General features: G+C 51.6%; 10 protein-coding genes across 10 annotated transcripts; 4 read left to right on the plus strand and 6 right to left on the minus strand.

Annotated features, from left to right (window-relative positions):
• The first annotated feature begins 330 nt into the window (after window positions 1-330).
• Window positions 331-2280, plus strand: BO88DRAFT_404391 (H3 histone acetyltransferase RTT109). Its single transcript, XM_025706600.1, has one exon. It carries the CDS (start codon window positions 412-414, stop codon window positions 2095-2097), a length of 1686 nt encoding a protein of 561 aa, XP_025563845.1. The 5' UTR covers window positions 331-411; the 3' UTR covers window positions 2098-2280.
• A 353-nt stretch (window positions 2281-2633) lies between these two features.
• On the plus strand, window positions 2634-4653 carry BO88DRAFT_487496 (putative ceramide glucosyltransferase). The gene is made up of 2 exons (XM_025712544.1): window positions 2634-2949; window positions 3034-4653. The coding sequence occupies exons 1-2, from the start codon at window positions 2801-2803 to the stop codon at window positions 4559-4561; spliced, it is 1677 nt and encodes a 558-aa protein (XP_025563846.1). The 5' UTR covers window positions 2634-2800; the 3' UTR covers window positions 4562-4653.
• On the minus strand, window positions 4628-6046 carry BO88DRAFT_404393 (ankyrin). The gene is made up of 3 exons (XM_025706601.1): window positions 5999-6046; window positions 5343-5626; window positions 4628-5214 (listed from the first exon to the last, which is right to left on the minus strand). The coding sequence occupies exons 2-3, from the start codon at window positions 5554-5556 to the stop codon at window positions 4748-4750; spliced, it is 681 nt and encodes a 226-aa protein (XP_025563847.1). The 5' UTR covers window positions 5557-5626; window positions 5999-6046; the 3' UTR covers window positions 4628-4747.
• A 146-nt stretch (window positions 6047-6192) lies between these two features.
• On the minus strand, window positions 6193-7360 carry BO88DRAFT_404394 (WW domain-containing protein). Its single transcript, XM_025706602.1, has one exon. The coding sequence runs from the start codon at window positions 7236-7238 to the stop codon at window positions 6360-6362; it is 879 nt and encodes a 292-aa protein (XP_025563848.1). The 5' UTR covers window positions 7239-7360; the 3' UTR covers window positions 6193-6359.
• Window positions 7361-9624: 2264 nt separating this feature from the next.
• Window positions 9625-10341, minus strand: BO88DRAFT_274091 (uncharacterized protein). The gene has a single exon (XM_025702374.1). It carries the CDS (start codon window positions 10206-10208, stop codon window positions 9765-9767), a length of 444 nt encoding a protein of 147 aa, XP_025563849.1. The 5' UTR covers window positions 10209-10341; the 3' UTR covers window positions 9625-9764.
• Window positions 10342-10717: 376 nt separating this feature from the next.
• Window positions 10718-11316, plus strand: BO88DRAFT_339010 (hydrophobin family protein; the record flags this gene model as incomplete). Its single annotated transcript, XM_025703010.1, has 3 exons — window positions 10718-11072; window positions 11122-11210; window positions 11260-11316. The coding sequence occupies 3 exons, from the start codon at window positions 10718-10720 to the stop codon at window positions 11314-11316; spliced, it is 501 nt and encodes a 166-aa protein (XP_025563850.1).
• A 1411-nt stretch (window positions 11317-12727) lies between these two features.
• BO88DRAFT_487500 (uncharacterized protein) lies at window positions 12728-13978 on the minus strand (the record flags this gene model as incomplete). The annotated part of the gene is made up of 1 exon (XM_025712545.1): window positions 12728-13978. The coding sequence occupies one exon, from the start codon at window positions 13976-13978 to the stop codon at window positions 12728-12730; it is 1251 nt and encodes a 416-aa protein (XP_025563851.1).
• A 797-nt stretch (window positions 13979-14775) lies between these two features.
• On the minus strand, window positions 14776-16211 carry BO88DRAFT_404397 (NAD(P)H-dependent flavin oxidoreductase). The gene is made up of 4 exons (XM_025706603.1): window positions 15987-16211; window positions 15856-15938; window positions 15068-15796; window positions 14776-15018 (listed from the first exon to the last, which is right to left on the minus strand). Exons 1-4 carry the CDS (start codon window positions 16027-16029, stop codon window positions 14875-14877), a joined length of 999 nt encoding a protein of 332 aa, XP_025563852.1. The 5' UTR covers window positions 16030-16211; the 3' UTR covers window positions 14776-14874.
• Window positions 16212-16731: 520 nt separating this feature from the next.
• trm61 (tRNA 1-methyladenosine methyltransferase subunit GCD14) lies at window positions 16732-18559 on the plus strand. The gene has a single exon (XM_025706604.1). The coding sequence runs from the start codon at window positions 16935-16937 to the stop codon at window positions 18471-18473; it is 1539 nt and encodes a 512-aa protein (XP_025563853.1). The 5' UTR covers window positions 16732-16934; the 3' UTR covers window positions 18474-18559.
• A 179-nt stretch (window positions 18560-18738) lies between these two features.
• Window positions 18739-22120, minus strand: BO88DRAFT_404400 (UBA/TS-N domain protein). The gene is made up of 3 exons (XM_025706605.1): window positions 21949-22120; window positions 19249-21877; window positions 18739-19180 (listed from the first exon to the last, which is right to left on the minus strand). Exons 2-3 carry the CDS (start codon window positions 21835-21837, stop codon window positions 19079-19081), a joined length of 2691 nt encoding a protein of 896 aa, XP_025563854.1. The 5' UTR covers window positions 21838-21877; window positions 21949-22120; the 3' UTR covers window positions 18739-19078.
• Window positions 22121-27694: the final 5574 nt, after the last annotated feature.

The raw sequence follows: 27694 nt of genomic DNA on the forward strand, positions 1-27694 counted from the left end.
TCTTCGTATCCTATCAGTGGTAGATATTGGTATAGACAGAGTGGTTCATCTGCGGATCCTTGGTAGAGGCAGTATGTTAATCCGGGAGCAGCGCAGTAGTGAATACGCTTGATCGAGCAACGACTGACTTTTCACTAATGTTTAGAGATAGAAATAATTCAGAACCTCTTATCATGTTATGAAGCCATCCAATTAATCAATTTAAATTAGAGTAAGCAGCACATTGCAGACGCGGGGACTGCAAAGAAAGGCCGTCAGATTACCGGCACGTGATCGCCCGTGAAATGGAACGCGTCTGAGGGGGGGAAAGAACAAGAAGGAAAGGAAGAAAGAAAAAAGCACTTGGAGGAACGCCACAGGCGCTCGCTGGACAAATCCACTGGCCTTCATCCGCGGAAGCCACCATCCGCGATGTCTCAGGTTGATGTAGAATTGGGCGAGCTGCTGGCCGAAGGGCTGCCGGTCCCCGTCCAGCTCACCATTCGCCATGTCTCCTCGACTCCCTCCCCTTCAACCGCGCTCTTCGCCGCGCCTCCCGGGGAGACGCCGGAACCGACCTTTTGCGAAAACCACTTTCTGACGGCCTCGGTCAATTTAGAGGAGAAAGATGGCGCGGAGGTGATTGTCTTCGGTATGGAGGTGCTGGTGTACAGCACTGCGCACCTGACCACCATCTTCGTTTCCAAGGCCGACTCCACCGGCTACCTTCATCTCCTGCCCAATGCGCCCAAGGTTTCCATTCTCCGGCGCATCTCTCACACCTTTCTCTCCTTTTTGGTCAAAACTCATCAGAGACCGGGTGTCAGACTGCTAGTCTCGCTATTTGCCCGGGCGCAAAACCAGTATCTCTTCCCCGGCAGCATTGACAACCCCCAGAAGCATGTCCTAGATGACCGCGGCTTGATCAAATGGTGGTGTCGCGTCGTCGACCCCATCTTGCGCGAGTATGAGCCAGAGTCCGGTTCGCAGGATAAAGGGGCCCAGGACCATCAGACGGAGTCGGCCAAAAGCTCAGCAACCGCGTTCCTGATCGTCCCGGGATGTGATCGGTTCGAAACCAGGGGCTTCTTTCCTCCTTTGGCCAAATCGGACGACAAGGACCGTCCGAGATGGCTCACTAGCTATCCTGTGCACCAATTGTGTGACAATCCCAAGGCACCCCCGCGTTGCTTGGTTCCCCGGTTTCCGGATGACCCCAAAACACGCTTCTTGGTGGACTTGGATGATGAGCTTCCAAAGCAGGAAGCGGAGGGAGTAGTATCCGCAGAAACTGCGGGTCAATGGCGAAGCGTCAGATCTTTGGAGCAGTTCTGGGAGATGATGTCGTTCCGACAAGAATGCTCGGCTGGACGACTGGTTGGGTTTCTGTGGCTTGTTATCAATCCTCCCGGACTTGTGAACTCGGTACAGATGACCAGTTCTCGGTCTGTCCTTGGCGACTCCAAGAGCCTGACGGACCATGTGTCCCAGGTGATGTCTGGCGAAAGTGTGACAAGTACAAAGCCGGCCAGTGATGCTGCATCCGCTCCAGAGCATCCTACGACAACAGACCATGATAAGCAACTACCATCAGACCCTAAGGGTGAATGTACTTCTACTTCAGCACCCCAGCCAGCTGCTATACCATCTGAAACTAAAACTCAGCCCCCGCAGCCCTCGGATGCCGATGCCTTTCATTGGCCTGAAGCTGGGCGAGGACATGCGGTTCTGAGCGAAGCAGACTACAAAACGGCGATCAACTTCCTGCTTGATCAAGATTTTGATACTGAAGAGGCTGCTATTGCTAGCACAAAGGCATGGGGTGAAAAGGTAGCCTCCCTCGCAGATCAACTATGGGTTGGACAGCTGGTGGTGGGACGAAACACGAAGGATGAATCTTCCCAGAAGCCTCTGGAGGTCAATACACTCATGACCACCGGACTTGTTCGCAAGCGCAAGAAGCCCGATGCAGAAGTTGAGCAGGACAGCAAATCTGGTGATAAGGGTGGTAACGCTGGAGCATCAACGGCGGCTCCTCCGGCATCTTCTGGGTCGGATCCATCGCCGGCTGTCAACGTTCTCCAAGCCAACTTGATTCGGAAGAAGAAAAAGACGTGAACAGACCCTACTCGTGTCGGTTTGGCTAGTTCTTAATTGTATTCTTTTGGGGTCACCGACGAGCTCATGTAAATTGCATATGCGGAGTCGGAATTGGGTGGGCATTTGGCGATGGATGGATTTGCATTTTGTATAATAGGACAATTTTTGGGACTTTTATTCTATATCATATTTACTCATTTACTGGCTATATGACCGGTTGAACACTCCTCCGACAGGTTCGATGGAATAGATAATAAGCGTGGAGCCACGGCATCCAAGCAGGCAGTGAAATATAATGTTTTATAGTGGAACTGTGCCTGAGGCCGGGGGGAGGCAGTGCGGCTGCATCCGAGCATCCGCCGGTTTCACTAAACCAACTAAAGATGAACAGCGCAAAACCTCGCCGGTGAAACCCACCAGCAGCGCCCGAGCCAACCATCCGCTGGATCCGACTGGAACACTAGTGTCCTTCGGCTCGACGGTTCATTGCTTGTCTACCGTCTGTTTCTCGCTGCAGCTTGACGGTTTGCGTGGCCGTCGCTCCCCAGTCGAGGAAAAAAAAGCAACGAATACGACTTGTGGCCCCGACCGCATTTCTCTCGTTTCTCTCCACTTCGCATTTCGTCTCACTGCCTGCTGGCTCGTCTGCGTCTTTCCCTAGAATGTCCTCATCGTCCTGTTCTGCCTACTGCCAGATCTCCGCCTCTCGCTGTGTCCGCCTATGTTAGAGCCTCAGTCGCGTTCGCAACCCCCCGATGCTGAACCAGCCATCAACCATGGCGGTTGGCAGTGGGCTGTCGCGGCCGGTTGGGTGGGATTGATTTGGTATACCGTCGTGGTGGTTGTCTGCATGCTGGGCTACTTTCAGCTGTAACTCTACCTTTCTGTTTCTCTCCATCCCATCTCAATCAGGCTTGGCATCTTTGCTGACTCTCCACCTGCTATTCCCACCAGATGGCGCTTTTATTTGAGGAAACCCCGGAAATCTTCATCCGCATCGGCTTCGAACGCCCCCCACGTCACCGCGATCCGACCGGTGAAGGGTCTCGAACCCCATCTCTACGAGTGCCTGGCTTCGACCTTCCGACAGGACTACCCTCGCGATAAGCTGACTGTTTGCTTCTGCGTGTCCTCCCGCAGTGATCCTGCCTATCCTATCCTCCAGAAACTGGTGTCGGACTTTTCGCGGTTTGATGTACGGCTTTACGTCGAAGACGATGACCCGTTACTCCAGCCGGGCCACGTCCCCGCCTACGACTTGGGGCCTAACCCCAAGATCCGGAACATGAGTCGTGCCTACCGTGAAGCCAAAGGGGATATTGTCTGGATTATCGACTGCAATGCGTGGGTCGGCAGGGGTGTCTGTGGACGCATGGTGGACAAGCTATGCGGAACGGGTGCCGATTCGACGAAGAGATACAAGTTCGTGCACCACCTGCCGGTTGCAGTGGACATGACGGGAACCGCTGGTCTCATGGAGGAGCAGGAAGCGCTGTTGGAGGCTCACACGAACCGGAATGACAGTCGCGACAGCAGCGAGACCGCCATGGTCATGGACCACGGGGCTGGTATGCTGGCGACCGGTGGTGGCCGCTTGGAAGAACTGTTCCTGTCGTCCTCGCATGCGAAAATGTACACCGCCATCAACACTGTTCTGATCGCGCCATGCATCGTGGGCAAGTCGAACATGTTCCGCCGCTCGCATCTCGACTACCTCACTGCGCCGTCTCCGGCAGATCCCCACCGGCGGAACGCGGGCATCGACTACTTCTCAGATAACATCTGTGAAGACCACCTGATCGGAGACCTGCTTTGGAGAAAACAGGTCCGCGGGGAGAAAGAGCAAGGAGAGCGCTGGGGCAAACACGCCCTGGTGTTCGGAGATCTGGCCTTCCAGCCCGTCGCTAACATGAGCGTGCAGGCGTACGTGGCTCGCCGAGTGCGATGGCTACGCGTGCGCAAGTTCACCGTGGTCCTCGCGACGCTGGTTGAGCCAGGCACCGAGTCAATCCTATGCTCTTGCTACGGAGCATGGGGTGTCACGACAGCTCTGGCACAATACCTCGGAGAACAAGGGTATGCCATTGCAGAGGCACTGTCGACCTGGACCGCATTCTGGGGCTTCTTCTGCCTGAGCATAGTGACGTGGATCCTCATCGACTGGACCGTGTACATTATGCTGCACAGCGGCAAGACGGTGGAGCTGGACGAAGACACGCCGTCATTCGCGCGGCCGCCCCGAGGCGTAACGCGCCGGCCCTTCCGGGCGTGGTTCACGGCCTGGCTGGGCCGGGAGATGCTGGCGTTTCCGATCTGGCTGTGGGCAGTGTATGGCGGCGTGACGGTGATCTGGCGGGATCGACAGTTCCGCGTGGGATTGGATATGAAAGTGCGGGAGATCGGGGGAGATTCTCTCGCAGTGAAGGGGTCATCGTCTTCACGATCCAGCTCGTCGTCGTCGTCTAAAGCCCGACGAGACTAACCTCATACCACTTATGTTGTACAATGTTTGTAAACTAGAGTAAGACCAGACCACGAAAGACCAAGAGCGCAATGAACTTTTATGTATGATGCAAGTCTATACTATACCAGTTGAACCCAACCTAAAGCCATAACTTCTCCTCCACCGCCATCATCATCATGATTATATATGATCGTAATAAGAAAATTAATTCGTGGTATCCATCTTCTCCCCCCCCTCCTCCTCACCCTTCTTCTCATCCTTATCCTTACTAGCAGCCTTCTCCAACGACTCCGCCGCCTTCTCCGAACTCAACAACCACTCAACAACCTGTCTCCCCCTCGTCATCTCCCCAGCATCCTGTTTCTGTTCTCCACCCTCCCCACCAATCTGAACCTCCACCTCCTCATCCCCATTATCGTCCTCAGCCCCTCCCTCCTCCTGGGTCTTCCAATCCGCCCGCTCCGCCAAAAACACCGCATCCAGTCCCGCATCATTCTTCACCCCGACATCCGCGCCCGCCTCTACCAGCGCCTTCACACACTCCAGATGCGTGTTCAGCGCCGCCCAGTGCAAAGGCGTGTTTCCTGAGTAGTTCCGGTGGTTGAGGACTTTGGTGATTTCTGGACGGCTGGGGAGGGTGGTTAGGGTGGTGAGGAGGTAGGTTAGGATTTCTGGATACCATTCACATTAGTATATCATTCAGTATATTAGTGGACTATCAAGGATGGGAAATGTTGTCGCAGACGCAATTATATCCTATCCCGGGGAAGAAGGAGGGAAGGGGACGGATGGAATGTACCTAGGTTCCCATTCGCAGCAGGATAATGCAACAGACTCGACCCACTTCCACCTTCTTCTTGAGGGGCCGTGTCGATTGCTGCGGCGATGATGTGTGCCGGGGAAGTGGACGTTTGGGTTGCGAGGGTGGTTAAGTCCGTTTGCAGGTCTTGGAGCTCGCCCGCACGCGCGGAGTAGATTAGGTCGTCGATTGTGTCGGGGGTTAGGGTGACCATTTTGATGGGTGGATTTGTTGGTGTTGATGTGGTTTTGGTTGGGGGTTTAGGGGTATCTTGTGTTGTATGTCTGGTTCTCGTTAGCTTTGGGTTAATGTGGGAGTTGGAATTTGTGGTGTTGAAGTGGGATGCATGAATGGATGGATGGAGGGGTATTTGATATCAGTTGATATCCTCCAGCTACTCTCCCCCGGTTGTATATGGGAGAGACGGCAAACAGATCGGATTGAACGAGTCTCAGCCTGTGAAGGAAGCGCTCCAATTCTGCATACTGTCTTGTTGCGATAACAGCGCTGATCTCTTCTTCTTCTCCATCTTTCTGCTGCAAAAAAAAAGTATTGCCCCTCATCACATGAATTGCCCCTCCATAGCACTCGAAACAGGCTCAAAAAAAGAGAAAGAACTGCTATCGCAGAGAACAAGAAGGAACGGCCAGTCTTACCTTCAGCGATATGCGTGAATCGTCAAGCGTCTATGCTGCTGTCTTTCGTGGTCGAGACAATACTATTAATGTCTGCGGAGAACTTTGATGATGCCCGGTCAGGTGACCAGGTGGATCTCACCCATCTATATCCATCTTTATCCATCTCTTATCGCAAAAACTACAAAGTATACAGTGGAAGCAATACTAGGTTAGCTGTTGTAAATGCAAATATACTGTACATTCCGCTCTATCATGCACCCATAACTACATCAACGCCATGCATCCTCGGTAAGCATACAACAAACAGAAATAGGTATCTCAAGTAGAAAAGCAAAGTAAGAAGTGCGCTCGCTCAATCGAGCAGCACCCAGCAGCAGCTTCAATCCCTCAACCACGCCCGTCTCTTTTCCTCCTTCTTCTCCCTCCTCTTCTCCTTGAACATCTTCAGCTCCTTCTTGGTTAACTTCTTCGCACTCCGTTCCGCCCGCAGACTCCGCCCATCATGACTATTCGCCGCCGCATCCACATCAAAGAATGCATACATCTGTCGGTGCGACTTATTCTCATCATTGTGGTACTCTGTATTCTGCGACGCCGCCTGCCACCGCCCCGTAAACCGGTTGAACGCACCCACCGCCTCATATGCCTGTTCTGGGTCCAGCGCCCCTCCCCCCGCAGCAACCTGATTGGGCTGCTCGTACTGCTGCGCATAAGGCGCCGTAGGATCGTAATCACCATGAATGGCGGGATTATAGCCACCTACCACAGCAGTGGTCGCAGCAGCAGAGGAAGACGGAGCGGCGGCGGCGTCTGCGTCCTCCGCGACGGCGTTGTCATCCGCCTTAGCCGTCACGTCCGGTACCCGCGGGTTCTCCCATTGCGAGACACCCGTGAAGCGATTGTAGAAGTAATAGGCTTGGGCGGTGGGGTCCCAGACGGGTTCCCATCCGTCGTCTTTATTATCATTATCCCCTGGGGGTACTTCGTTGGGGAGCGGCGGGGGAACCTCGTCTGGTAACGGGGGTGCGGCTTCTGATTCTGTTGCTGCTGCTGCGGCTGCCTCCTCTGGCTCCTCTCCTGATTCTTTTTCGCTGTTCGGTTCTGTTTCTTCTGTTTCCTTGGTTTCAGGGCCGGGTGTTGTTGTGTCCTCCGCGGTCGGGGTCTTCTCCTCGTGCTGCTGCGATTCTCGGGTCTCCGGGACCTGGGGCGGAGATCCCGCCGCGGATGGGCTGTCGTCGGTCGAAGGATTCGCGGACATCTCTCCTGCGATTAGCTATTTCCCTCTTGCTAGCTGAGCGGTGTTTGCGAGTTTGGATTGCAGAAGCGCAGAGGTCAACGGTCCTCTGGGTGCTTGGGGTTCTTTCAATGCTTCATTCGCTGGGTTTATGATGTGAATCCGGAAGGTTGGATTTGCCGGTATGACTAAGCTGGGTTGCTGGAGGTAGTTAGTCTAACCTTTTTGGGTTAGATGTCTTTTGAGGTCATGTGATTCCCGGTATGTGATTGGATGAGGCGGAGGTAGATTCACTTGGTTATGAAGTAGTTTAATTGAATTGTCGCTATCTATATGTAGAGGTCGTGTACCATTCAAAATTTCTCGTTGAGTGGAGCTACTGGATATAGCTATGAGAAACAAGGTCAAACCAGTAGTGCTCCATGTGCGCTTCATTAGGACTTACTTGTCAATGTACCGGGTGTTGCGAGCGAAATATATTTCCCGTTCGCATTATGCCGAGTTCATGTCACAACTACTAGTACTACACCAATAACCTAAAGTTAGTAAGTAGTATTAGCGCTAAATAGCATTGACCAACAAATACTGAGCCATAGAATTGGCATTAACCGAATAGCTTGGATTCGTACGCAGTTTTTGTACCACTTCACAGGTATATTCCAGTTAGACCCCCGACATAAAACAGCAACTACCTGCAGTGACATGGATTGACAGATCATAAGCCTGGAGTAATGCAATGTAGAAACGACATTGTTACTGTCACTAAGACAGAAATATCAAGTATAGCCTACATTTATCATATCATTATGGGGAAGATACTAGTCGTTGAGCTACACAGACCGCTTCATGATGCCTGCCATTGTAAGATATTCATATACCCAAATAGTAACTGCACTCGCTAACCAAATCGTAAATACAGTTCTATCAGATATGCCACAATGAAATCCGAACTAACTAGCCTCTATGAAAATGCGTCGGAACGAGACTAATTAACACCTATTCACCACCACTACGATGAAAATATAACTCAACATCCACCAAGCTACACCACTAAAAGTCTCCTGTATACCTAAGGCACAGCAAGCTTTAATCCGAAAACCCCCGAACAGCAAACGCCGATCACATCCTATACCGGATCAGAGCAGGGAGGTGGCCGGGTAGGGATCGAATCAAGGGGTATATACACACGGACTAATTATGCGAAAGGCAAGGTTCTTTTTTCCAAAAACGGGAGCTAGATATCCTTGGAAGATTTAGCTTTACTACAAGGTTGACTTCCCTAACGATAGGCTTTGTTAAGGAGAATGAATATGAATCTTGAGTTTAACCCGGTCAAGGTCGAGTTTTCCAAATATCTTGTTGGAATGGGCCTTATTTGGTATATGTGGGGGCTGGTATCTTGTGCATGCGAGATGCAATGCATGATGGCGTGGCTTTGAGGCGATCTTGCAGGGAACCATGGCACGAGGTTATTACTTGGATGGATGTATGTAGCATGTACGATCGAAAAGTATGATTGCGTTAGAGAATGGTTTAGGGTGAGGCGATGCTGCATTAAGGTACTTTTGGTGCGGTGGAGATTAGGGCATGTAGTTCTATAATTATGAATCTGGAGTCGGTTGCCCTGGTAGATTTGGTGTTTAGGATCAAGATAATATTGCCGTATGGGGATGTTTGTATATTGCTGTTGGTGTTGTTGTTTGCATTAGGGTAGGGCATGGTGGATGGTCTATATGCTTGTATCGGTTCATATTATACGAACTATGGATTACTGAGAGATGGACTCATATTGACTACACGTAGATACTAGTAAAAGGAGTGAATTGAAAGCTGATAACCAATATTGCTAGTATTATTAGTAGCAGTATGGTCGACTTACGATGATATATACTTGATCTAGTGTATAGCATGGTAGTGTAGTATATATATATATATTATATTGCTGGTCAAGTAGGAATGCCCTAATAGTGCTACTAATACTAGTCAATGTACGTAGTGACCGCTTACTTGTTACTCTCTACGGTCTTTAACTAGGCAAAGAATACAGGTCTTCTTTTGCATTGAACGGGTGGCTATCTATTCACGCCAATGAAGCTAGTGACCTTGTAGAGACAATTCCATGCTCCAGATGCTCATATTTCATGTTACACAAAGACCAAATGCGAGATGCACCTTCACGTGGAACAAACTGGCGAGCCGGTCCAGGCAGCAAGGCCGCCACGTGCCCCGGGAAAGATGCAACTTCCCCAGCAACCTCTCAACCGCAATGATCTACGCACCAAACAACACACAATACCCCCGAACGTAGTGCCTTGAACGCCGCATACCTATGTTTCCGATGCATGTTAACCCGGAATGGCTTCCCGACTATAGTGTAACAAGGCTCCTCACCGTAGGATGGATGCCGTCCTCGTCACCTGTTTCAGACCCATCGACTAACCATACCAGCTTCAAGGGCTTTCTAATAGCTAACAAGGAACTAGGAACCTACAGTAGGCTCTTCCCAGGGACTAGACCCCAGCTTCTCAGATTACAGAGGAGGCAAGATGCCTAGAAACAAAATTGGAATTCGGAGATTAACAGGGATTCATTGGATACCCCTTGCTGGCTCTGAGTCCTGGGGAGGAAACTTCCGTTGCCACTTACACCTCGTAACTGGGGTGGCTTGAGAGAACGATCTTCTGTCAGGAATCCCTTGCAGAGGAGCACATACCATTGCATATGCTCTGTGAGCTTACGAGTGTTCTTGCAGTAACTTGCATACCGCACGAGCTGTGAGGTGGGACAACATTGCACGGGCCTAGTCATAGCACGGTGGCTAGTTGTGCCAATCAAGATGAAGCAATATGGGAAGAAGCGAGATTGGGCACTTTGTGGCGCGTTAAAGAGTAAATCTTGGTCGAGGGATTCCCAGTATGGCTGTGGAATCAACTCCCAGCCATACATACATGAGTCTGAACCGCCGAATAGGCTAGCCGCCCGAGGCGCATACATGAGGATCTGCAGGGAAAGTGAGGAGGAATGAGACCTTGGCTGGCCTGCAATGCACCCCAGTCATGCTATCTCACGGTATGCGGAAACAGCACTGATGCCGGGCATGCACGACTTGGACCAGGGGTCGATCCATGCCAACTGCTTAGGGAGCCCGACTCGGTTGAGCTACAATGACAGCTATTGGGACATAGGAGGTCAGGAACGAGAAGGGATGTCCTTGCATCTCGCATTCCACAAGGGGAAGCAGGTCGAGTGTGTATGTGCGGATGAATGGGTTCCGCAGGCACAACACTCATCCTACAGCGTCTTGGCTAAGAGCTCGAGGCCTCCACCGAAATCTATATAAGGGTGTTCGAAGTCGCCCGGAAATCGATTCTCTTCATCAGCATCAATCACATTCGTTGATAAGCCTTCTTTCTCTCTCTTACAGTCCAGTCTTTCCAGACAAGCGCTCTTTTACAAGCAACTCCGAGTTTCAACTCTCGTTCAATTCCAAACCCACCGTCACAATGAAGTTCTCCATCACTGCTGCTGTTCTTGCTTTCGCTGCCACCGTCGTGGCCATGCCCGGTGGTTCTCCTTCCTCCGTTGATGACAACGGCCCCGGCAACGCCAACGGTGCTGGCAACAAGGGCAACAGCGACGTTCGCTTCCCCGTCCCCGGCGACATGACTGTCAAGCAGGCCGAAGACAAGTGCGGTGACCAGGCTCAGCTGTCCTGCTGCAACAAGGCCACCTACGCTGGTGACAGCACCAACGTTGACAGCGGTCTCCTCGCTGGTACCCTGTCCAACCTCATTGGTACTGGATCCGGCTCCGAGGGTCTTGGTCTCTTCCAGGAGTGCTCCAAGCTCCCTCTCCAGAGTAGGTCTTCCACAACAATTACGTCCATCACCAAAGCTAATGATCATAGTCCCCATCATCGGGATCGCCGTCCAGGACATCATCAACAAGCAGTGCCAGCAGAACATTGCTTGCTGCCAGTCGTCCCCCTCTACCACCGTGAGTATCTCCAAATACCAGCAACATCATCACAGGCTAATCGGATTAGGACGACGACCTCATCGGCCTTGGTCTTCCCTGCATTGCCCTCGGCTCCCTCGTCTAAGCTGCTTTCGGGCAAGCTTATGCTTGGGCTTGGCTACGCTTCTCAACGGAATCGTTTGTGGTTGGACCTTGGGTTTAGTACTTGGCCTTCGGGCCCGAGAAACATCATGGACTGACCGTGTGCGAGAAACTTGGTGGCGTGTGGCACCTCGGAGAAAGACTGTTCTGTTTGTTTGTACTGCATTTCGTGCATTTGCCGGTGCTTTTGGGCGCTGGTCTCGTTGCATAGAAACTTAATTGCATTAGACTTTGTCTATACTCTTTCCAGTGCTTCCACAGTAGACTATTGTAGAATCTTTCTTTTCGAGTAATCTAAAGCTGTGGTTCAATCAACCACACATTCCCAAATTTTACCCTCAAAACAACAGCCGCAGCACCTCTTTTTTTTATTTTTATTTCTTAAATAGAACATGAATCTCGTCCCGCCAGCTTGAGTGCTAAACAGCTATGATCAACTCGTGTGTTCCCGCTGAATAGGTAGTGGGTGGGTGGGTGGGTGGAATGCTACATCTATCTCTATGTTATTATCTACTCACGACTCACTCAATCAATCTGTCTACCAACTTTGTAAAGCATTGTTGATTCATTCCCTGATCACATCAAACGTACTAGTAAGACATCTACATGATAATCAAATAGGTTATATCTCTACTTACCTACCTGTCTCTTTCTCCTCCCTCAAGTGCAGATAGAACATGGCGAGAGGGACAGAAATTCGTATAGAACCCAATGCTTGCTCTCTCTCTCTCTCTCTCTCTCTCTCTCTCTCTCTCTCTCTCTCTCTCTCTCTCTCTACCTAGTATTACTTGTGACTTTGAAATAATAGTGATGTTTGTTTTCTTCAATAACATTATCATTATGCTCTGCATAGGTTAGTTATGTAGTGGGTTTGTATGTATGTGTATGTATGATCCGTCCCATCCATCCATCCAATCCCACCGATTCAGCGTATCTTACACCATTATCACCCCCATCATAGATTCCTCCTCGTTTCGTAGCATCCAGGGAAAAGACAAAGAAAAAAAGAAAAAGGAATAAAGAAAGAAAGTCAGGAGAAGAGAAAGTGACCAGGCCGATCAGGCTAGTAGTGATACACACATCCACTCACATCGGGTCCTTCCACCTCAGTTGCTGGTTCAGACAGCCTAGATGGTGGCATCCGATGGGATTGAATCATCGACCCTTCTTCAGAATCAGAAAAATAAAGAGACAAGAAGACAAGAAAAGAGAGGGATGAATAAAATACAAAAGAAAAAAAAAGTAATCCCAATCAAATGAAACAGTCAACCCAAGCCAAATCAGTCACAATCACCGCATCGAAAACAGACCTTAAAACACCCACGAAACCCTCCGATATGGACCATACACACCAACAAAATACAATCCCTGAACCGGTACACCTAACTCCGTCGCTACTGAAAAAGAGTCTGGCTGTTGCGGTTAGTATCGTTGCTATGCTTCTCCTCCGTGTCACCGTCGTGAATACCCGCCCATTTGCACGGCAGGAGAGGGAAGACAGCGGTGCCCATTCGGCGTTGCTTCTTTGTAGGACTTGAGCTGAGACTTCCCAAGCTGGTTCCTGAAGCGGGTGGCGCGGATGATGAGAACTGGGCTGGGTCGGGGAGGGGTCTGCTGTTGGGTCTGAGGACGGGAGATTTGGGAGGAGGGGTGGGTGGGCGGATGGACGTGGAGGAGACAGATGAGACGTAGGAGTGGTGTGGTGACTCGTTCGTAGGAGATGCACGAAGAGGGGATTTGGGAGGAATGGCGAATTTGAGGTTCGATAGTTTGGGGGCTGCGGCGACAGCTGCGGCGGTGGATTGCAGGAGATTGAAGAGCTCGTTCATCGATTTACGCTGGCTGAGACGCCAGGTCGAGGTGCGCTTGGTAGGCTTGGTTGTGGCAGTCTCGGAATCGTGCTCTTCCCCTTTTTTGACTTTCTCGTCTGTCACTCCGGCGTGGTTCATGTCTGCATCCTGCTTGTCCTCTTCTTCAACATCTTCGGGAATGTCCTCAATGATACGGCTCTTGATCTCTGGCAGTTTGGCTGCTGCGCTAGGAGGCACGTCCATGCTGGCAGGACGTGGCTTTTTGTCTGGGCTGCGGGGAATGCGGCGGGTAGACAGCTCAAGATCAATGTCGTCTTTGCTCTTAGGCGACAGATGGGCTTTGGGAGGAAGAAGTTCTTCATTTTGAGGGCCGACCTTCATGTCAATGACACGAGAGGTCTTTTCAGAAGTGGAATCGACGTCAGTGTCATCGTCTGAGAGCGTGCCGGTCTGCTTCGCAGCGGTATCATCTTGGACGCTTTGTGGCTGCTTCTCATCCGGGTCGTCCAGGGTTGAGCACTCCGAGTCCGCAGGATTCACGAGACGGATGGACGGTGTCATCTGTGGGGTCTTGGTGACAGAATCTTGAGGCTGGTCTGGTAGAGCTGATAGTTCCGTTGTCTCATGGTGGTGCTTCTCGTGCTCGTACGCGGGGAAGGGCTCAGTAGGCTGCGCAAGTTCTGAGATACCTGCACATGTCCAAGAGGCGTGGTAATCCTGCCGTCGCTGACGGCGGAGCTTCCGTGCCTGCAAGCAGGGTAGGAAAATGGAAGATAGACACTTCATCTTGCGTGGACGCTGCATGAGGGATGAGTTGAGGATTGAGTTTGTCATGATGCTAGTGTTGTCAATTTATAGCGGCGTGAACCGTGGTGATGTTGTTCTCGTCGTCGGGGCGATAGTAACAGTTGCTCCCGGCGATTGATGCGGGGGATTTTATTGAATCTTTGAGATTAAGGACGCGGGGGTCTGCCACTGGCACTGCAGTTCACGGTAGGTTCGTGGATCGTGATGGTTCAGGGCACATCAAGTGAGTTTGGTCGTGCGTGATGCTGATGATCGCACCTAATCTCCCACGGGATAGAGGATGTGAAGTGTAGACTGAACCTAGATTAGACTCTGTCCGCTGGCAAACTTCAGGAGGCACTTCGAGTCAACAAGCAAGTAGTCCATCTCTGCAAGGAGTGACCAAAGGGAAGATTAGGATGCAAGGACGATCATCCACATCTTCCTTCCTCTCGCACTCTGGAAGCCTCTGTGAGCATCCTCTGCTCGGCAATGGTCTGCAAACTCTGGTATAGAAGCTCGTTTTGCTACAGTCTATTGCCATGCAAGCCATATGCGGATCCCAATATCTGAAGCCTCAGTTGCGGTAAGGACCAGTATTGGCGGAGTCAGGTTGCAGTGGGAGATGCATCCATTGTGACGCCAACATACCCAGTTGGAGTCATTATGACCATGTGTAACCGCCACGAGAGTACTCTCGTTCAGGCCCAGAAATGATCTGGTCATCGTGCAGCTCCGCATGTGTTCTTTCCCCAGAAGTACCTCTGTTTCCTCGTTCATCCCTTGGTGGTGGAAATCTCCGCAAGGGATGGCTATTTATGCATTTGACGGGTCGCTACAGTCGTTGCCTTTACACAATCACTTCTATTCCTTGCTTAGTCTGTAATTAAATCACAAGTGTACGCTCCAATCATGTTACCGGGTATCGACTCCATCCACATCCTCTACAGCTTGCTGGGGATGGTTGCCGTGTGCAACGACCTGGAGCGGTCCAGCGCCTCGACGGCTTCCTTCTCAATCCGCTGAAGAAGCTCAGCGCAAGTCGGAATATCGTGGATCAGACCAATGACTTGACCGGCAGTCCAGACCTGTTTTCGTTAGCAAGTAGCCAGACCAATCGGAATAGGCGTAAAATACTCCATAGTCAATATCGCCATTCAAGAAAACCTCTCTGCCGCGTTTGCCACTGACGAAGGGCGCGATGTCGCTGAACTCGCCCGTCTTGCTTTCCTTCTCCACCTTCAGAGCCTCCTTGGCCACCTTGTTTCCATACAAACGGGTGGTGTTCTTCCACCGTCTCATGACCAAAGCCGTCTGCGTCTCATCCGATTTGACAATTGCTTGCTTGACATTGTTGTGGATGGGTGCTTCAATCGTGCACATGAACCGAGTACCCATGTTGATACCCTCGGCTCCAAGAGCCAGAGCAGCAGCCAGGCCCTGACCGTCAGCAAACCCACCAGAAGCGATAAACGGGGTCTTGAGCTCCTGGCGCGCGCGACTCAGGAGGATGAAGTTGGTGATGTCGGTTTCGCCGACGTGGCCTGCGCATTCGAATCCGTCGATGGACAGGAAGTCGACTCCCAGCTTCACCGCAGACTTGGCATGACGGATGGTCGTGCATTTGTGAAGAATGGTGGTGTTGGCCTTCTTGAGTTTTTCAATCACCGGGCCTGGGTTATTTCCCGCTGTCTCGACAATCTTGATGCCTTCGTCGATCACCACCTGGGCATAGGCGCCGTAGTCTGGGGGAACGAGTGCGGGGAGGAGGGTGATGTTGACGGCGAAGGGCTTCTTGGTCATAGACTTGCACTTTCGGATCTCTTTGCGAAGGTCTTCTGGGGTTGGTTGAGTAAGGGCCGTGAGCTGAGCAGTTAGCATTCTGAAACCATTGTTTCCCCGGCTTATCTCAAGGCTGTACGTACAATACCCAGTCCACCAGCGTTACTGACGGCAGCAGCAAGCTCTGCATAACCCACCCATTGCATACCTCCCTGCACGACCGGGACTGCGCATTATCAGCAGGCTGTCAAGACCAATGTACAAGTCCTCCTACCTGAGATGCCCAGGGCTCTCGTCAGAGCAGTGTTGAACGGCATGGTGTCGGTGCCTTAAATCTAGGGGTGGAGGCGGTAACTTTCCCGGCAGTTGACAAATAGAGGCGAACGGGGAAGACAAAAAGGATTGGATGAAACAGGCTCAGATGTATGATCTTATGCGTCTCTATTTCTACTTAAAGACGACAGACAGTAGTTGGAGACCAAATATGGGGAAGGCTAGGTGAACCCCCGTAAATAGTAATCAACGGTTTGCCGCGGCCACTGCTGTGGGGAAGCCAGAGTTGCCGAGGTTCAAGCCAGAGGGTGTCTGCGTCTGGACAATCTAGGAAGAGGAAGTGCTTAATGGCACCACACAAAGAAAGCAGGCCAAATCCCCATCGGTTGAGAAGTGGGATATCTCCTCAGTCTCCATATAAGACGTAAGGATAGTTGTACTCCTTTGCAAGGTACCGGTGACTTCTTTGTCGCCTCCATTGCTGACCGGCTACATGCATGTGATCACGGGGAGATTCACAAGTCACACATCAGCTGAGAGGCGGAAGTGTGGCAGGAGACATTCTGTACTTCATTTTGAGATACCTCGCACATTGAAGCATAGTTTATGTATAGCTTGATATAACGATTTGGGCCGATCTCCAAGAGTAAATCGGAGCTTTAGTACTCTGTACGAGAGTCTATTTCAATACTGCCGCCCGTTATCTTGACGCTCATCAAGCTGACCAATCAGAAGCGTGCAACGATCTTCAATTCAATAGCACGTGCTGCTAGCCCTATGCCCTACACGCAAGCCAAGATAGGTCTAGCGCGGAGGATGTTCTGCATGGAAGAGGAAAGTGACGCCGCATTGAAAGCTTCAAGTCGAATGCTGCAGCTTTGCTTTTGCGCGGGGAATTGGCTTGTGTCGCTCATTCCATAGCTCGAAACAGCAGGTTCCATACACAACCATGCCGTCGCCATTCCTTACCCCCGGCTCCCATTCGCGCCTCGATCAGCTCGCTCTCCTTCACCTCCGTCGCGACCAGGCCATTCCGACTGTCCTCCGCCTTCAAGATGACCAAGACGCTGGCTACAAAGAGGGCAAGGTAGAGACCACGCGATTCGGCTCCTTCCCTCACACCACCCTCGTTGACCAACCGTGGGGTGCGCAAATCGGCGCCTCCAAAGTCGACACGGGATCGCGACGAGGCCGCGGACCCCAGAAGAAGAACCAGAAGCTCAAGCGGAAAGCGGAAGAGATAGATTCGGCCACTCCTGTCGAGGGCGATAACACATCGTCTCCCAAGGCTGCCGTCGCTGCATCCAGCGGTTTCCTTCACCTAGTCTACCCCACCCCCGAACTATGGACGACATCTCTTCCCCATCGCACTCAGGTCGTCTACACCCCGGACTACAGCTACATCCTCCACCGTCTGCGCGCTCGCCCCGGAAGCACCGTCATCGAAGCAGGAGCAGGTAGTGGATCTTTCACGCACGCGGCTGTTCGAGCGGCCTTCAACGGATACCCCACCGACGACTCGCCCGCGACGAAGAAGAGAAGACTCGGCAAGGTCTGCAGTTTCGAGTACCACGAGCAGCGCGCAGAGAAAGTGCGCCAGGAGCTACATGAACACGGTTTGGATGGACTAGTCGAAGTGACGCATCGCGACGTCTACAAGGACGGTTTCCTGCTCGGCGATCCCAAGACCGGCAAGTCTCCCAAGGCCAATGCAATCTTCCTGGACCTGCCTGCTCCCTGGCTTGCTCTGAAGCATCTGGTCCGCCACCCTGCCGACGGTGGGGAATCTCCGCTCGACCCCGACTCCCCCGTGTACCTCTGCACATTCTCGCCCTGCCTAGAGCAAGTCCAACGAACCATCAGCACCCTCCGTCAGCTCTCCTGGCTCTCCATATCCATGGTAGAGGTAAACCACCACCGTATCGAAGTGAAGCGGGAAAAGACTGGTCTAGAGTACGAGCGCGTCCGCGGCGCAGTAGTCTTCCCGAAGGACGTCGACGAGGCCGTCACCAAGATGCGCCAAGTCGAGGAACATTCCCGGAAATACCGCGAGATGATGCACCAGCTAGACGACGAGGAGAACGGCACGCCTGCGGCCAAGCCCGAGGTCAAGAAAGAGCAAGAAGCTAAGACCGAAGAAGAGGAAATCCCCGCTCAACAACCCACCTCGACTATTCCACCTTACAAGCAAGGCCGCTTGGTCCACCGCTCCGAGCAGGATCTGAAAACGCACACATCCTACCTGGTATTCGCTGTTCTTCCGCGTGACTGGACCGAGGAAGACGAGCAGAAATGCCGCGAGAAGTGGCCTTCGCATCAGGTCGACTTGACTCAACCGGAGAAGCCTAAGGGGAGAAAGCAGCTCAAGAGGGAACGGAAGGAGCGGGAAGAGGAGGAGCAGAAGAAGCAACAGCAACAACAACAGCAAGGGGAATCGACAGCACCGGTAGCACAAGAGCAATCAGCTGCCCCTGTGCAGGCTGAGTAGAGCTATCTACGTTATTGTAATTTTGAGTTAGACTAGATAAAAGTATTACTTAGCGTGTTCAGGATCAATACTACATCACTTTGTACACTACTCCTTCTCTACTACCTCCATGATATAGAAATATAAGAAGTTGGACGGTCCAATAGTATCGGAGGTGCTCAATGCTCGCATTGACTGGAGGCCGAAACATGATAGCAATTGATTAGAAATTCCTTCGGCCAAATAGGTCAACATATACAAAGTATCCAAGATAGAAGGGGTATGCGTCGATTGATTTTCGTTTCATTGGCAGTAACTGTCAAGTAGGCAGAAATGGTAGGTAGGAAGGTAGGTATAAGTCTATATATGTACATAAATAGTATGTGCGCAAGAAGATCGAAAATATGACGAATGCACGTGCAAAAGCATAGATGATGACCTCATAAGCAGAAAGCGTTGTGGAATGAATAAAACCACGCCAAGGATGCATGCATGGGTCAGAAGGTCGCAAAGACGAAGATTTGAATAGAATGGCGAGTCAGGATGGCGGAGCAAAACGACGTGGCATGAATGATCAATCGAGAAAGGAGTTGAAGGAAGAGGGTAGAGATAGATCATGGAAGTCTTTAAAGGTTGTTTTCCTTCTTGAACTTGTCCCATGCATCGTTTAGAGCGCCGAATACGGCACCGGCGATCATGCGTTGCTCGGTGGTGGCGTTTGTGGGGATCTGGTTGATGGTGGGTTAGACGGTCAAGCCTCTAATATATCTTGGCGATGGAGGGTAATAATGCATACCTTGTCCGGGTGTACCTTAGAAATTCCCTTCATGTACTGTATCTTCACCTTGTTAGGGATGATCAGTTCGGACATGTTGACCTTCTTCCACCCGGCTTCCGGCCAGAGGACGGTGTCCAAGCTGCCCAAAAGGGCTCGCAGGTTGTCTTGTTTCCCATTCTTCCACGCTGCCAAACGTGCATCCACACTTTCGGAGAGCGCGAACTTCTCTTCATCTGCACGCTCTGCTGCTTGGTTGGCCTCCCGCAGGCGATTGACCGCCTCGAAAGAGGTGCCAGATGAAGAGCCCTGAATGTCATCCAGAGCAGAGGCCTTCTTCGGAGCGGGGGCAGGAGGACGTCTTGCAGGGGCTGCTGGTTTCGGGGCAGGCTTGTTGATACCAGCCGCTTTCTCGCATCGGTTGCGGCCCTGGATACTGGTGCTGCCACCATGGCCATTCTCCACGGCCAACTTCCACGCCTGAGCGGCGTCCGCCCATCGCTCTAATTGCTCCAGGGCTTCGGCCTTGCGCATCAATGCCTTGCCGAAGAAATCCTTCATTGGCTTAGTGGGCTCTCCATTGAGGAGGTCGATGCTCTCGCCTTCTCCCTTCGAAGGACCGATGACCTCCAGCATAGTGTCCGCATCGCTAATTGCCGCCTTGGGATCGCCAACTTTCAGAGCAGTCATGGCGCGATTGCTGCGAATAATGATCGTGATAGGGTGCTTGTTTGGCAGCGGGGTGAGTGCCGCTGTAAAAGCCTCGTGTGCAGCGGCGTAGTCGCCCCTCTTGTAGGCCTCGGCTGCTAGTTCACGCTGCCGATGCAAAGAGGAGAGGACGTCTTGAGCGACTGGCGGTACAGCACGGGGCGGAGCCTTGGGCTTTGAAGGTAAAGCGGTGGATGGTGTTGGTCTCCTTGGTGGTTGTGCAGGTGCAGGTGAGGGCTTCGGCCGCTGGACAGGCGCTGGCGCGGAACTCTCAAACAAGTCGACGTTAGGTTCCGGGGCAGGCGATGGGGCAACGGGGCGTTTTCTCCGCGCAGGACTGACATATGCTTGCGCTGACTGCTCCTCCGAAGCTGTCTTCGTTAATCGGGATCTAGGGTCTCTAGTCTCTGATCTTGGCTGCTGTTGCATAAAGGCGGGTTGTTGCATTCGCCGCTCGCTAGCTGGAGACGGCTGGTGTCTAGCACCATTGCTGCTTGGACGGGATGGAGGCCCGTCGGCGGACCGCATGGCATTGCGAGACGGACGAGGAGGACCGCCTGACTCTAATAGGAGCGCCTCGTCTGTCATTAGTTCAGGACGGGCTTGGGGCTGACTAGCAACGCGAGAACGATCACGGGACGGGGGCTCTTCATGCGAAGCAGCGTCTCTCAACCAGCGGGGTTGGTTTGTATCATGATCAGCATTGAGCTCCTGTACCACTTGCTGCATTTTCTTGCTGCCAGTCTTCCACAGAGAGTTCGCAGTCTTGAGCAGGTTGTTTCCAAATGTGGCCGCAAGCTGTGACGGATCCTTCTCTGCCGGCGAAGAGGTTCGATTGTTGCTGCGTGACCGCTCCTGCTGCATCCATGAAGGTACTTCCCGCCCAGGCCTTTCACTGCGATCGCGACTTCTGCTCGGTTGCTCGGTGAACCGTTCATCTGGAGTTGGTCGACTTTTCGACTTTTGGCGTGATTCTTCGTGCGCTTGGGTGAGAAGTAAGCTAACAGCAGCCTGGACATCAGTGCCGGATTGTGTCATTCGTAAAGCCTGACTGGATTTGTCTGCAGGGAAGCCCATATCAACAAGCTCTGCAATTGCCCGATCCACTCCATTAGACGGCCTAGGGGGCGGCGAGTTGTTTTCTCTTTCAACGGGGGTAGGTGATTTCGCAGGAGGTTCTGGTCGGGGGATTTCAGATACAGGCTTGCCCAGCAAGCCAAGAAAGTCATCGTCATCATCAGCCTGCGCGGGCCGTGGAGGTTGCGCGGGCTTGGACTTCAGCTGGTTAAGGCCGAAGGGATCATCGTCATCAGGAAAAGACATCGGGTCGGTTTGCTGCGGCAGACCCGCATTGCTTGGTGTCGCCTGCACCGAGCTTAGTTGTTGCGGCGAAGGACTGGGGCTAGGCACCGGAAAGTTCGTCGATGCGTCTACTGGCGCAGACGCATTGAAGGCGGCCAGTAGATCGTCCTCGTCGGTCGATGTGACACTCTGCTGAGCAGGAGTACCAGAATTGGGAAACCCGTTATTACTCCTGCCCTTTTCTAAGCTATCCCAGAAATGAGTGTTTTGCCCTCCGTATTGCGATTCGAAACGCGATCTGTTCTCCGCCTCCTTCCTAGCTCTCTCCTGCTCTAGCTTCTTCTGCTGCTCGAGTAATGTAAGGTTCTTGTTGGCATTGGATGAGTTGAAGGAGACAAGGTTTGCAAAGCTGTCCTTTTCCGGCGTTGCGGACTTTGAGGGAGCATTGGATGGGCCAGAGGAGCCAGAGAGGGGCGTGGAACGGCCAGAAGTATCACTCTGCCTAACGCCCGGAAATAATAGGCCTGTGTTCATCGGCGGGGGTTTGCGAGTATCATTCGATGAGCTGGAGGTCCAGCTCAGACCGTTTAGGTCATCCATTGTGATTGTAGTGGTGTGAAATGTATTAGTGGGGTAATGTCTGGAGGGATCGTATTAGGATTGAAGCCGTATGCGGAGGATGTGAGGATGCCATGATCTAGATTAGCTCACCATCAACGGTCACTGGGCAGCGGAGTGAGTGGATCCAGTCGGGAGATTGAGGATTGAATTCACAGAAGATGCAGCTTGATTGCAGTATGAGGAGGTGCCCTTCAAAGAATCAATCCGCCAACTAGCAGAAGTCAAAGGGGTATTGATGTGCCCGCCAACTGTTGTTTCATCAGTCGGCACTACTGTTCCCCTAAAGATGGAGGGCCGCGACCGTCGCGGTGGCTGAGGACTGCCGATGGGGCATAAGATGTGGCGGTGCACTTTAGCACGTGAGAGGCTGAGGGGAGTAATGCACGTGCTCCCAGCTCCCCGGAGCTGAGTCATCCTTTCGGACGACAAAAATGACCGGAACTTGTCCTTCTGGCCTTGCCTGGCAGCCTAACAAAACTTAGTACAATGTATCTAGATAGTATCTGGGTCGGGTTCAGTTATCCACCGCACAGTGGACCCAATTCTAGACTGTTAACCTGATGCGATTACTATCATCCCTGACCTCGGCGGCCGAATGGGATTTTTGGACTTGATTCCGCAGATTTAGGACGATGGGCATCTCCAAGCTGGCCTGTGAGCACTAGACTAGTACTTTTGAAGATTGAGTGGGCACCCCAGTCCTTGAAGACAAGGCACTACAGATGTCTCACAGTGCTATTCTAGCCAAGCAATGTGGTGTGGTCTTAATGCTCAAGGCAGATGAATTACAGTGGGTAAATTCGACGATCTAGCTTTCAAGCTCGAGTCTCTTGCTAGCTAGTCATTACTTTTGCCTCTGCCTCCTCGCTTCTCTTGACGCCCCGTCTACAGGCTGTAGATCGGCTGGCTCCTGTGGGCACCAATGTCAGTCACCTTTGCACACGGATCCATACTGGATACGCGGCAATTCTCTATGGGGATGTGGACACGATGGCCAGTGACTACTGCGTAGCGACCACTAACCGCACAGGAAGTTTTTAGGCTTCCGAGGTTTGTCCATGGTAGTGACTGGACCGGGCGCTCTGGGAGAATGGGGCCCGGTGGCTCTTCGGGGGGGCTGCCAACGACGAAATTGAAAGGCGAGACTTCTCAGTGCTAAGCGAGCGGTACGGAGAATCGAGGCTCAAGAATGGTAGCTAGATGCGAGTAAGGAAACTCCGAAGGATGATGGGCCTGACAATCTGAAGAGCAGTTTCATGATAATTAGTTGCTACTTCCAGGGAATGGTGTAAACAGACCAAGGTCATCCTAGGCCCCGCACCGGAAAACAGGTCCTTGGACAGAGCCTTTATCTTTGTAAAAAGAAAAACTTTCGCGGGTGATATCGAAAGGGTTCCTACAGTAGTGGGATCAGGGCAGCCACGGTGTTCACCAATTGGCGAAACAATTAGTTACTTTACGGCAACCAGCCATGTCAGCACTCAACAAGCGTCTAGGAATCCCCGACGGGATGAAATCCATTTCCCACTACCAATCGTTGTGGATGACAGCGGGGGCCTGACAGGGATGCGCGATAGCGTCAAGGGAGCATCGGGAATTATTCCAATACCGACTAAGCGGGGTGGTCAGGACGGAACAGGCGATCAACATGTCTGACAGGAAGGAAAGACAGGTGGTCTTATTGTCTGAATTGGAGTCAGCCATCACTCGGGTATAGTAGTGGTCTCGCACAACCTGACCTTGAGGCACATAATCCCTTCCGGTAATATGTTCCAGGAATCTCTGGGAAAGACTAATCGACGACCACAACGAATGTTGCAAGTAGTACTACTAACGGCTGTTGTTCATTGAGAGCAACGCACTCATGTAAACGCAAGAGGGGCCACACGGAAACTCCGCTGGATGTTAATGTTGGTGGCGGAAATTCGGGGGAAATGAATGGTGCGGTACTGGTAGGGCGGGTAGTCCGTAGGCAAAGATGACAAGATTAGTCGCACTAAGGAGTCATGGCAGTCGCTTCAACTAGCATTGGGTCTCTTACCAGTAGCCGCCGTTGAGATTACGGGCCAATTCAATGGACCTCTCCGGACCCAATTGTAAGAGCTCGGACTATTCCGAGGCTTTCTGTCTCCTGACGAAGTTAAACATTGGCGATGGATGAGTGATTTCTTGCTCTCATCGAATGTGGTTATATCACAATGATCATGTTGTCAATGCCTCGATTACGCCGCGAGAATTAAAATACCCGGAACGTTAAACCTGAAACCCGGGCGACCCAGCAGTATGGCCAGGGCCGTGTTTTCCGCGTTAGCGGGTACGCCAGTGCATTGACATTTGTCATTTTTGGAGGGGAAGGTGGGAGGGGCTTGCAGCAACTGTGCATATCGACTAATACAAGGGTTTTCTTACCATCCTCCCAAAAGTACAGGGTGCGCGGAGTCGTTCGGATATAATCCTCCCAAATACAAAAAGCTTCCCCAATTAGCACTATCAGTATCGTATGATATTATTCCCCAGTATGGAGCAGTCCTCTGAAAATGCCTATGGCTAGTAAGCACACCTTGCCTATATCGGAGGAACCCCAAGTTTGGCGACACTTTCCACTTACTGTATCCTAAGTTAGCATCACACATGCAGCTCGCGATAATCACTCTACTCTGCACTGGATCCACTCCAACCATGAAATGTAATATTCATTATCAATGGCAAGGCTATTGGGAGCCACAATGGCCTCGATGGGACAGTCATAAGATCAGGTAATATACCTACAAGGCTTCGACTACTCTGGGGTTCGCCTAGCTGCAGAGTTCATCAACCAAAGAACCCCAGTACATGTGCCAGTCGCCAGCTGCTGTTTTTTGCCGTCTGAAACGGTAACAGTAACAGTAATTTTAAATGACGCCACAGTATATACCATACCTTAGCATAAGGGCAATCTTACTCAAGCCTGACACGGTCGCTCTCGACAACATCCTCTACTGAATGACCGCAGATGCGCGACACCGGGGATACGGAGGCTTTTGGAGGGGAGGGGCAAGAAGCCGAACTTTGAAGAGAATTCTTCCGGCTGAACTCAAATTACAAATGGTGGTGTGAGCCACATCTCCGCCCTGCTACTTCTTCACGAGAGAGTACGATAAAGATCGATTCGAAGGAATACGTGAGAATCCTGAGGAATTAACACTTGCAGTCCAACACTATTTATTCCTCACGCGACACCATGGGTATGATCGACAAATCTATGCCTATATCCAGCACGCATCCATGAGCTGTCAAAGGAGGCCTCTAGGCGGTAGGACTACTGTCTTCTAAATAGTGGCATGTAGATGATGTTTGCAGTTTGACCCAGTCCGTGTCTCATAGGAATGTTTCATTTGCTTTCTGAAAAGCTCCATAGATCTAAGAAGGTACCCAAACCGGCTGCTGCTTCCTGTTCTGTAGGTTGTCCATTGACTGTGTAAGAGTCTTCTCCATCATCATATTACTACCTACTGCTATCAATGATCATCATCCCGCTCTGCACAAGTTCATTAGGGTTGTGGGAAAGTGGGCACAACACGAGCGCGAAGCTCAAGAAACATTATCCCGCCCTAGCGCCCTCGCATCCGACCAATGTGTTCTACAAAAGCAAATATGACATGCGGGTAGCTATAAAAAAAGCAACCTATAGGTATTGGGCTACGAAACCCATCGAATGTGACGCATGTGAAATCGCCGTGTTGGTAAAACCAACCAGTTGCGGACGATCTGGAGGTTTAGTATTCTACCACTTATGAAACGTATCGCAGACCTGCGGCACTTCCTGGCCACAGTTACCTATTTGCGACTGTCTTCAGCCAAAATAATATTATATTCTGCACCTGACATGCTTCAGAGAGACTAGAAACTATTTCCCGTCAACTTATTCGCTACTAGTTCGAATATTCTGGTGTGGACGATCCTGCCGGATTGAGATCGACACGGCAATAGTTGCGTGCCCGCGTACGATTCAAACCAAGGTCCACTTGAACCATAAATGCGCGTATCGGCAACTTCCCTTCCTTTCGGGAGTCGCACACTTGATGGAAATAGGGTTGCCGATCTCACAAAGGGCCAATTCTTCGCATACTGCTGGCTCTGCTCTTTTCCTGCACACTTGCTAATGCCGGATGTTGTGGGTGGTAGTAGGTGCCGAGACGAAAGTCTGGTCGACCGCGGCGCAATTGGCACTATTAGGTGATTTTCTACCTGAAGCATGATCGGCCTTCGGCTCGTGTTGGGATCTTCAGTTTTCCAGTTGTGCACTATAGGGTCACCAACAGTCATAACGCCCCAGCTACAGTCTGACTACCACATCTGTTGGAAAAGGCACGAGACGGTTATCTGACAGAAACAGTCATACTGTCATTGACCACTACGTTGTACATGTCCTTTATTATTCAAACCATATGCTTCACGACACCCGGTTTCACTGTTGTGGCGCAGCAGGAAGTAGCCTTAACTATACTTTACTAACACTTTCCATACTTAGCACCTATACGTGGCATCGAACAAAAAGACAAATATAGCAATCACCAGGGCAATTGACAATGTGAACACTATCTACACTCTAGTTTCAATCGCCTCCCCGTCTCTCTACGAATTTGCCACCGCCTGTGGATCAGGATTGCGTTAGCAAAGCAGAACGATATGGAGACAAGGCTGCAGCGAGGCTATTTTCTCCTGAAGTGAAACATCGACATGTACGCATAAGGTAGACTATGCCGCGGCTATAGTCAATATGGGGTGATAGTAGCTAGTTAGACGCGGCATAAGCTCACCCCCCCTGAAGTAAAAAGGAAACACGAGTCACACGCCATCAGATCGGAGATATTCCCCAGATAAGCGGGAGCATCGCACTATAGCAGCCAACATTGCGCCTGAGCAGTGACTATTGGCCCTGCACACCATTACCACGATTGTGCCGAGTATCAATGCATTTCGATAGAAGATAGCTAGCCAGGAGTGGACATTGAAGAAGGTGGAGAGCTTGACTGATACCCGCTGCTGACCTAGGTTGCCAAGGGGAGGGGGTGGTTGGCGCTCGGTCAATAATTCACAAATGTGGATTGGAGTATATCCTATCTATCTACCTGGCGCCCTCGTTAGCATTGATTCGAGTCATATCTTGGTTTCTCTTCCCCTCTATCCTTGGACTACAGGTGAAGGAGCCATGGTTCCATGGGAGAGACATGTCCCGATTCGGTGAAATGCTGGAGGCGCAGAGTGACTAACAGCCTGCTAGATCCGCCGTGTCGGGGCGAGGAGAGGGGGAGAGCAAATGAACCTGGTACGTATAGCCTTGTGCGCAGGCTTGTCTGTGCTTCCCTGTACTCCTCTTTTTCTTTTTTGGTCCTCGCTAATTTAACCTATTTTTCCATTGGTTCCATCGATCTGGACACAGCATCCCTTGGTCGGCCGTAGCACCGAGGAGGAAGTTGATGGGTGATGAGTTTAGGGGGAGGTGCTAAAGTAGTCGTCGTCCAAGGCCCGTTGGAACTGCTCCATTCTGGGAAATTTGCACTTTACCAGACACAGGGCCAGTTATGGGCTCCCTCCCCCACCATCACCGGGACCAGGTACCGGTCTGGTACCGTGCGGTACGTACGGTAACGCGCGCGTATGGATGGGTCGGGTTGGGTTTATCATGCATGCACCATCATGCACCTACATGCTTAGGGCACATCAGACATTAACTAGTTGGATGTATCTATCTTCTTCCACTCTTCCAACTGGTCTGATATTCTCTGACCTCATCACTGGCGTCGGGTCGATTGCGCCGCGGACTGAATACTCCGCGGTAGTCTTGGTCCCTTGG

The sequence above is a fragment of the Aspergillus vadensis genome (genome assembly GCF_003184925.1).
Source record: "Aspergillus vadensis CBS 113365 unplaced genomic scaffold BO88scaffold_9, whole genome shotgun sequence".
In the NCBI taxonomy this organism is placed as follows: Eukaryota; Fungi; Ascomycota; class Eurotiomycetes; order Eurotiales; family Aspergillaceae; genus Aspergillus; species Aspergillus vadensis.

Bases quoted from the DNA above. Each gene is read 5' to 3' on its own strand.
- BO88DRAFT_404400 (XM_025706605.1), bottom strand. From the start codon at position 21,837: ATGGATGACCTAAACGGTCTGAGCTGGACCTCCAGCTCATCGAATGAT. The intron at 19,181-19,248 runs GTATGCATTATT...ACCATCAACCAG, and splicing joins CTAAGGTACACCCGGACAAG to ATCCCCACAAACGCCACCAC.
- BO88DRAFT_404397 (XM_025706603.1), bottom strand. From the start codon at position 16,029: ATGCCGTTCAACACTGCTCTGACGAGAGCCCTGGGCATCTCAG. The intron at 15,939-15,986 runs GTAGGAGGACTT...GATAATGCGCAG, and splicing joins GAGAGCCCTGGGCATCTCAG to TCCCGGTCGTGCAGGGAGGT. The intron at 15,019-15,067 runs GTATTTTACGCC...TAACGAAAACAG, and splicing joins ATGGCGATATTGACTATGGA to GTCTGGACTGCCGGTCAAGT.
- BO88DRAFT_274091 (XM_025702374.1), bottom strand. From the start codon at position 10,208: ATGTATGCGCCTCGGGCGGCTAGCCTATTCGGCGGTTCAGACTCATGT.
- trm61 (XM_025706604.1), top strand. From the start codon at position 16,935: ATGCCGTCGCCATTCCTTACCCCCGGCTCCCATTCGCGCCTCGATCAG.
- BO88DRAFT_487496 (XM_025712544.1), top strand. From the start codon at position 2,801: ATGTTAGAGCCTCAGTCGCGTTCGCAACCCCCCGATGCTGAACCAGCC. The intron at 2,950-3,033 runs GTAACTCTACCT...TATTCCCACCAG, and splicing joins ATGCTGGGCTACTTTCAGCT to ATGGCGCTTTTATTTGAGGA.
- BO88DRAFT_404391 (XM_025706600.1), top strand. From the start codon at position 412: ATGTCTCAGGTTGATGTAGAATTGGGCGAGCTGCTGGCCGAAGGGCTG.
- BO88DRAFT_404393 (XM_025706601.1), bottom strand. From the start codon at position 5,556: ATGGTCACCCTAACCCCCGACACAATCGACGACCTAATCTACTCCGCG. The intron at 5,215-5,342 runs GTACATTCCATC...AATGGTATCCAG, and splicing joins TGCTGCGAATGGGAACCTAG to AAATCCTAACCTACCTCCTC.
- BO88DRAFT_404394 (XM_025706602.1), bottom strand. From the start codon at position 7,238: ATGTCCGCGAATCCTTCGACCGACGACAGCCCATCCGCGGCGGGATCT.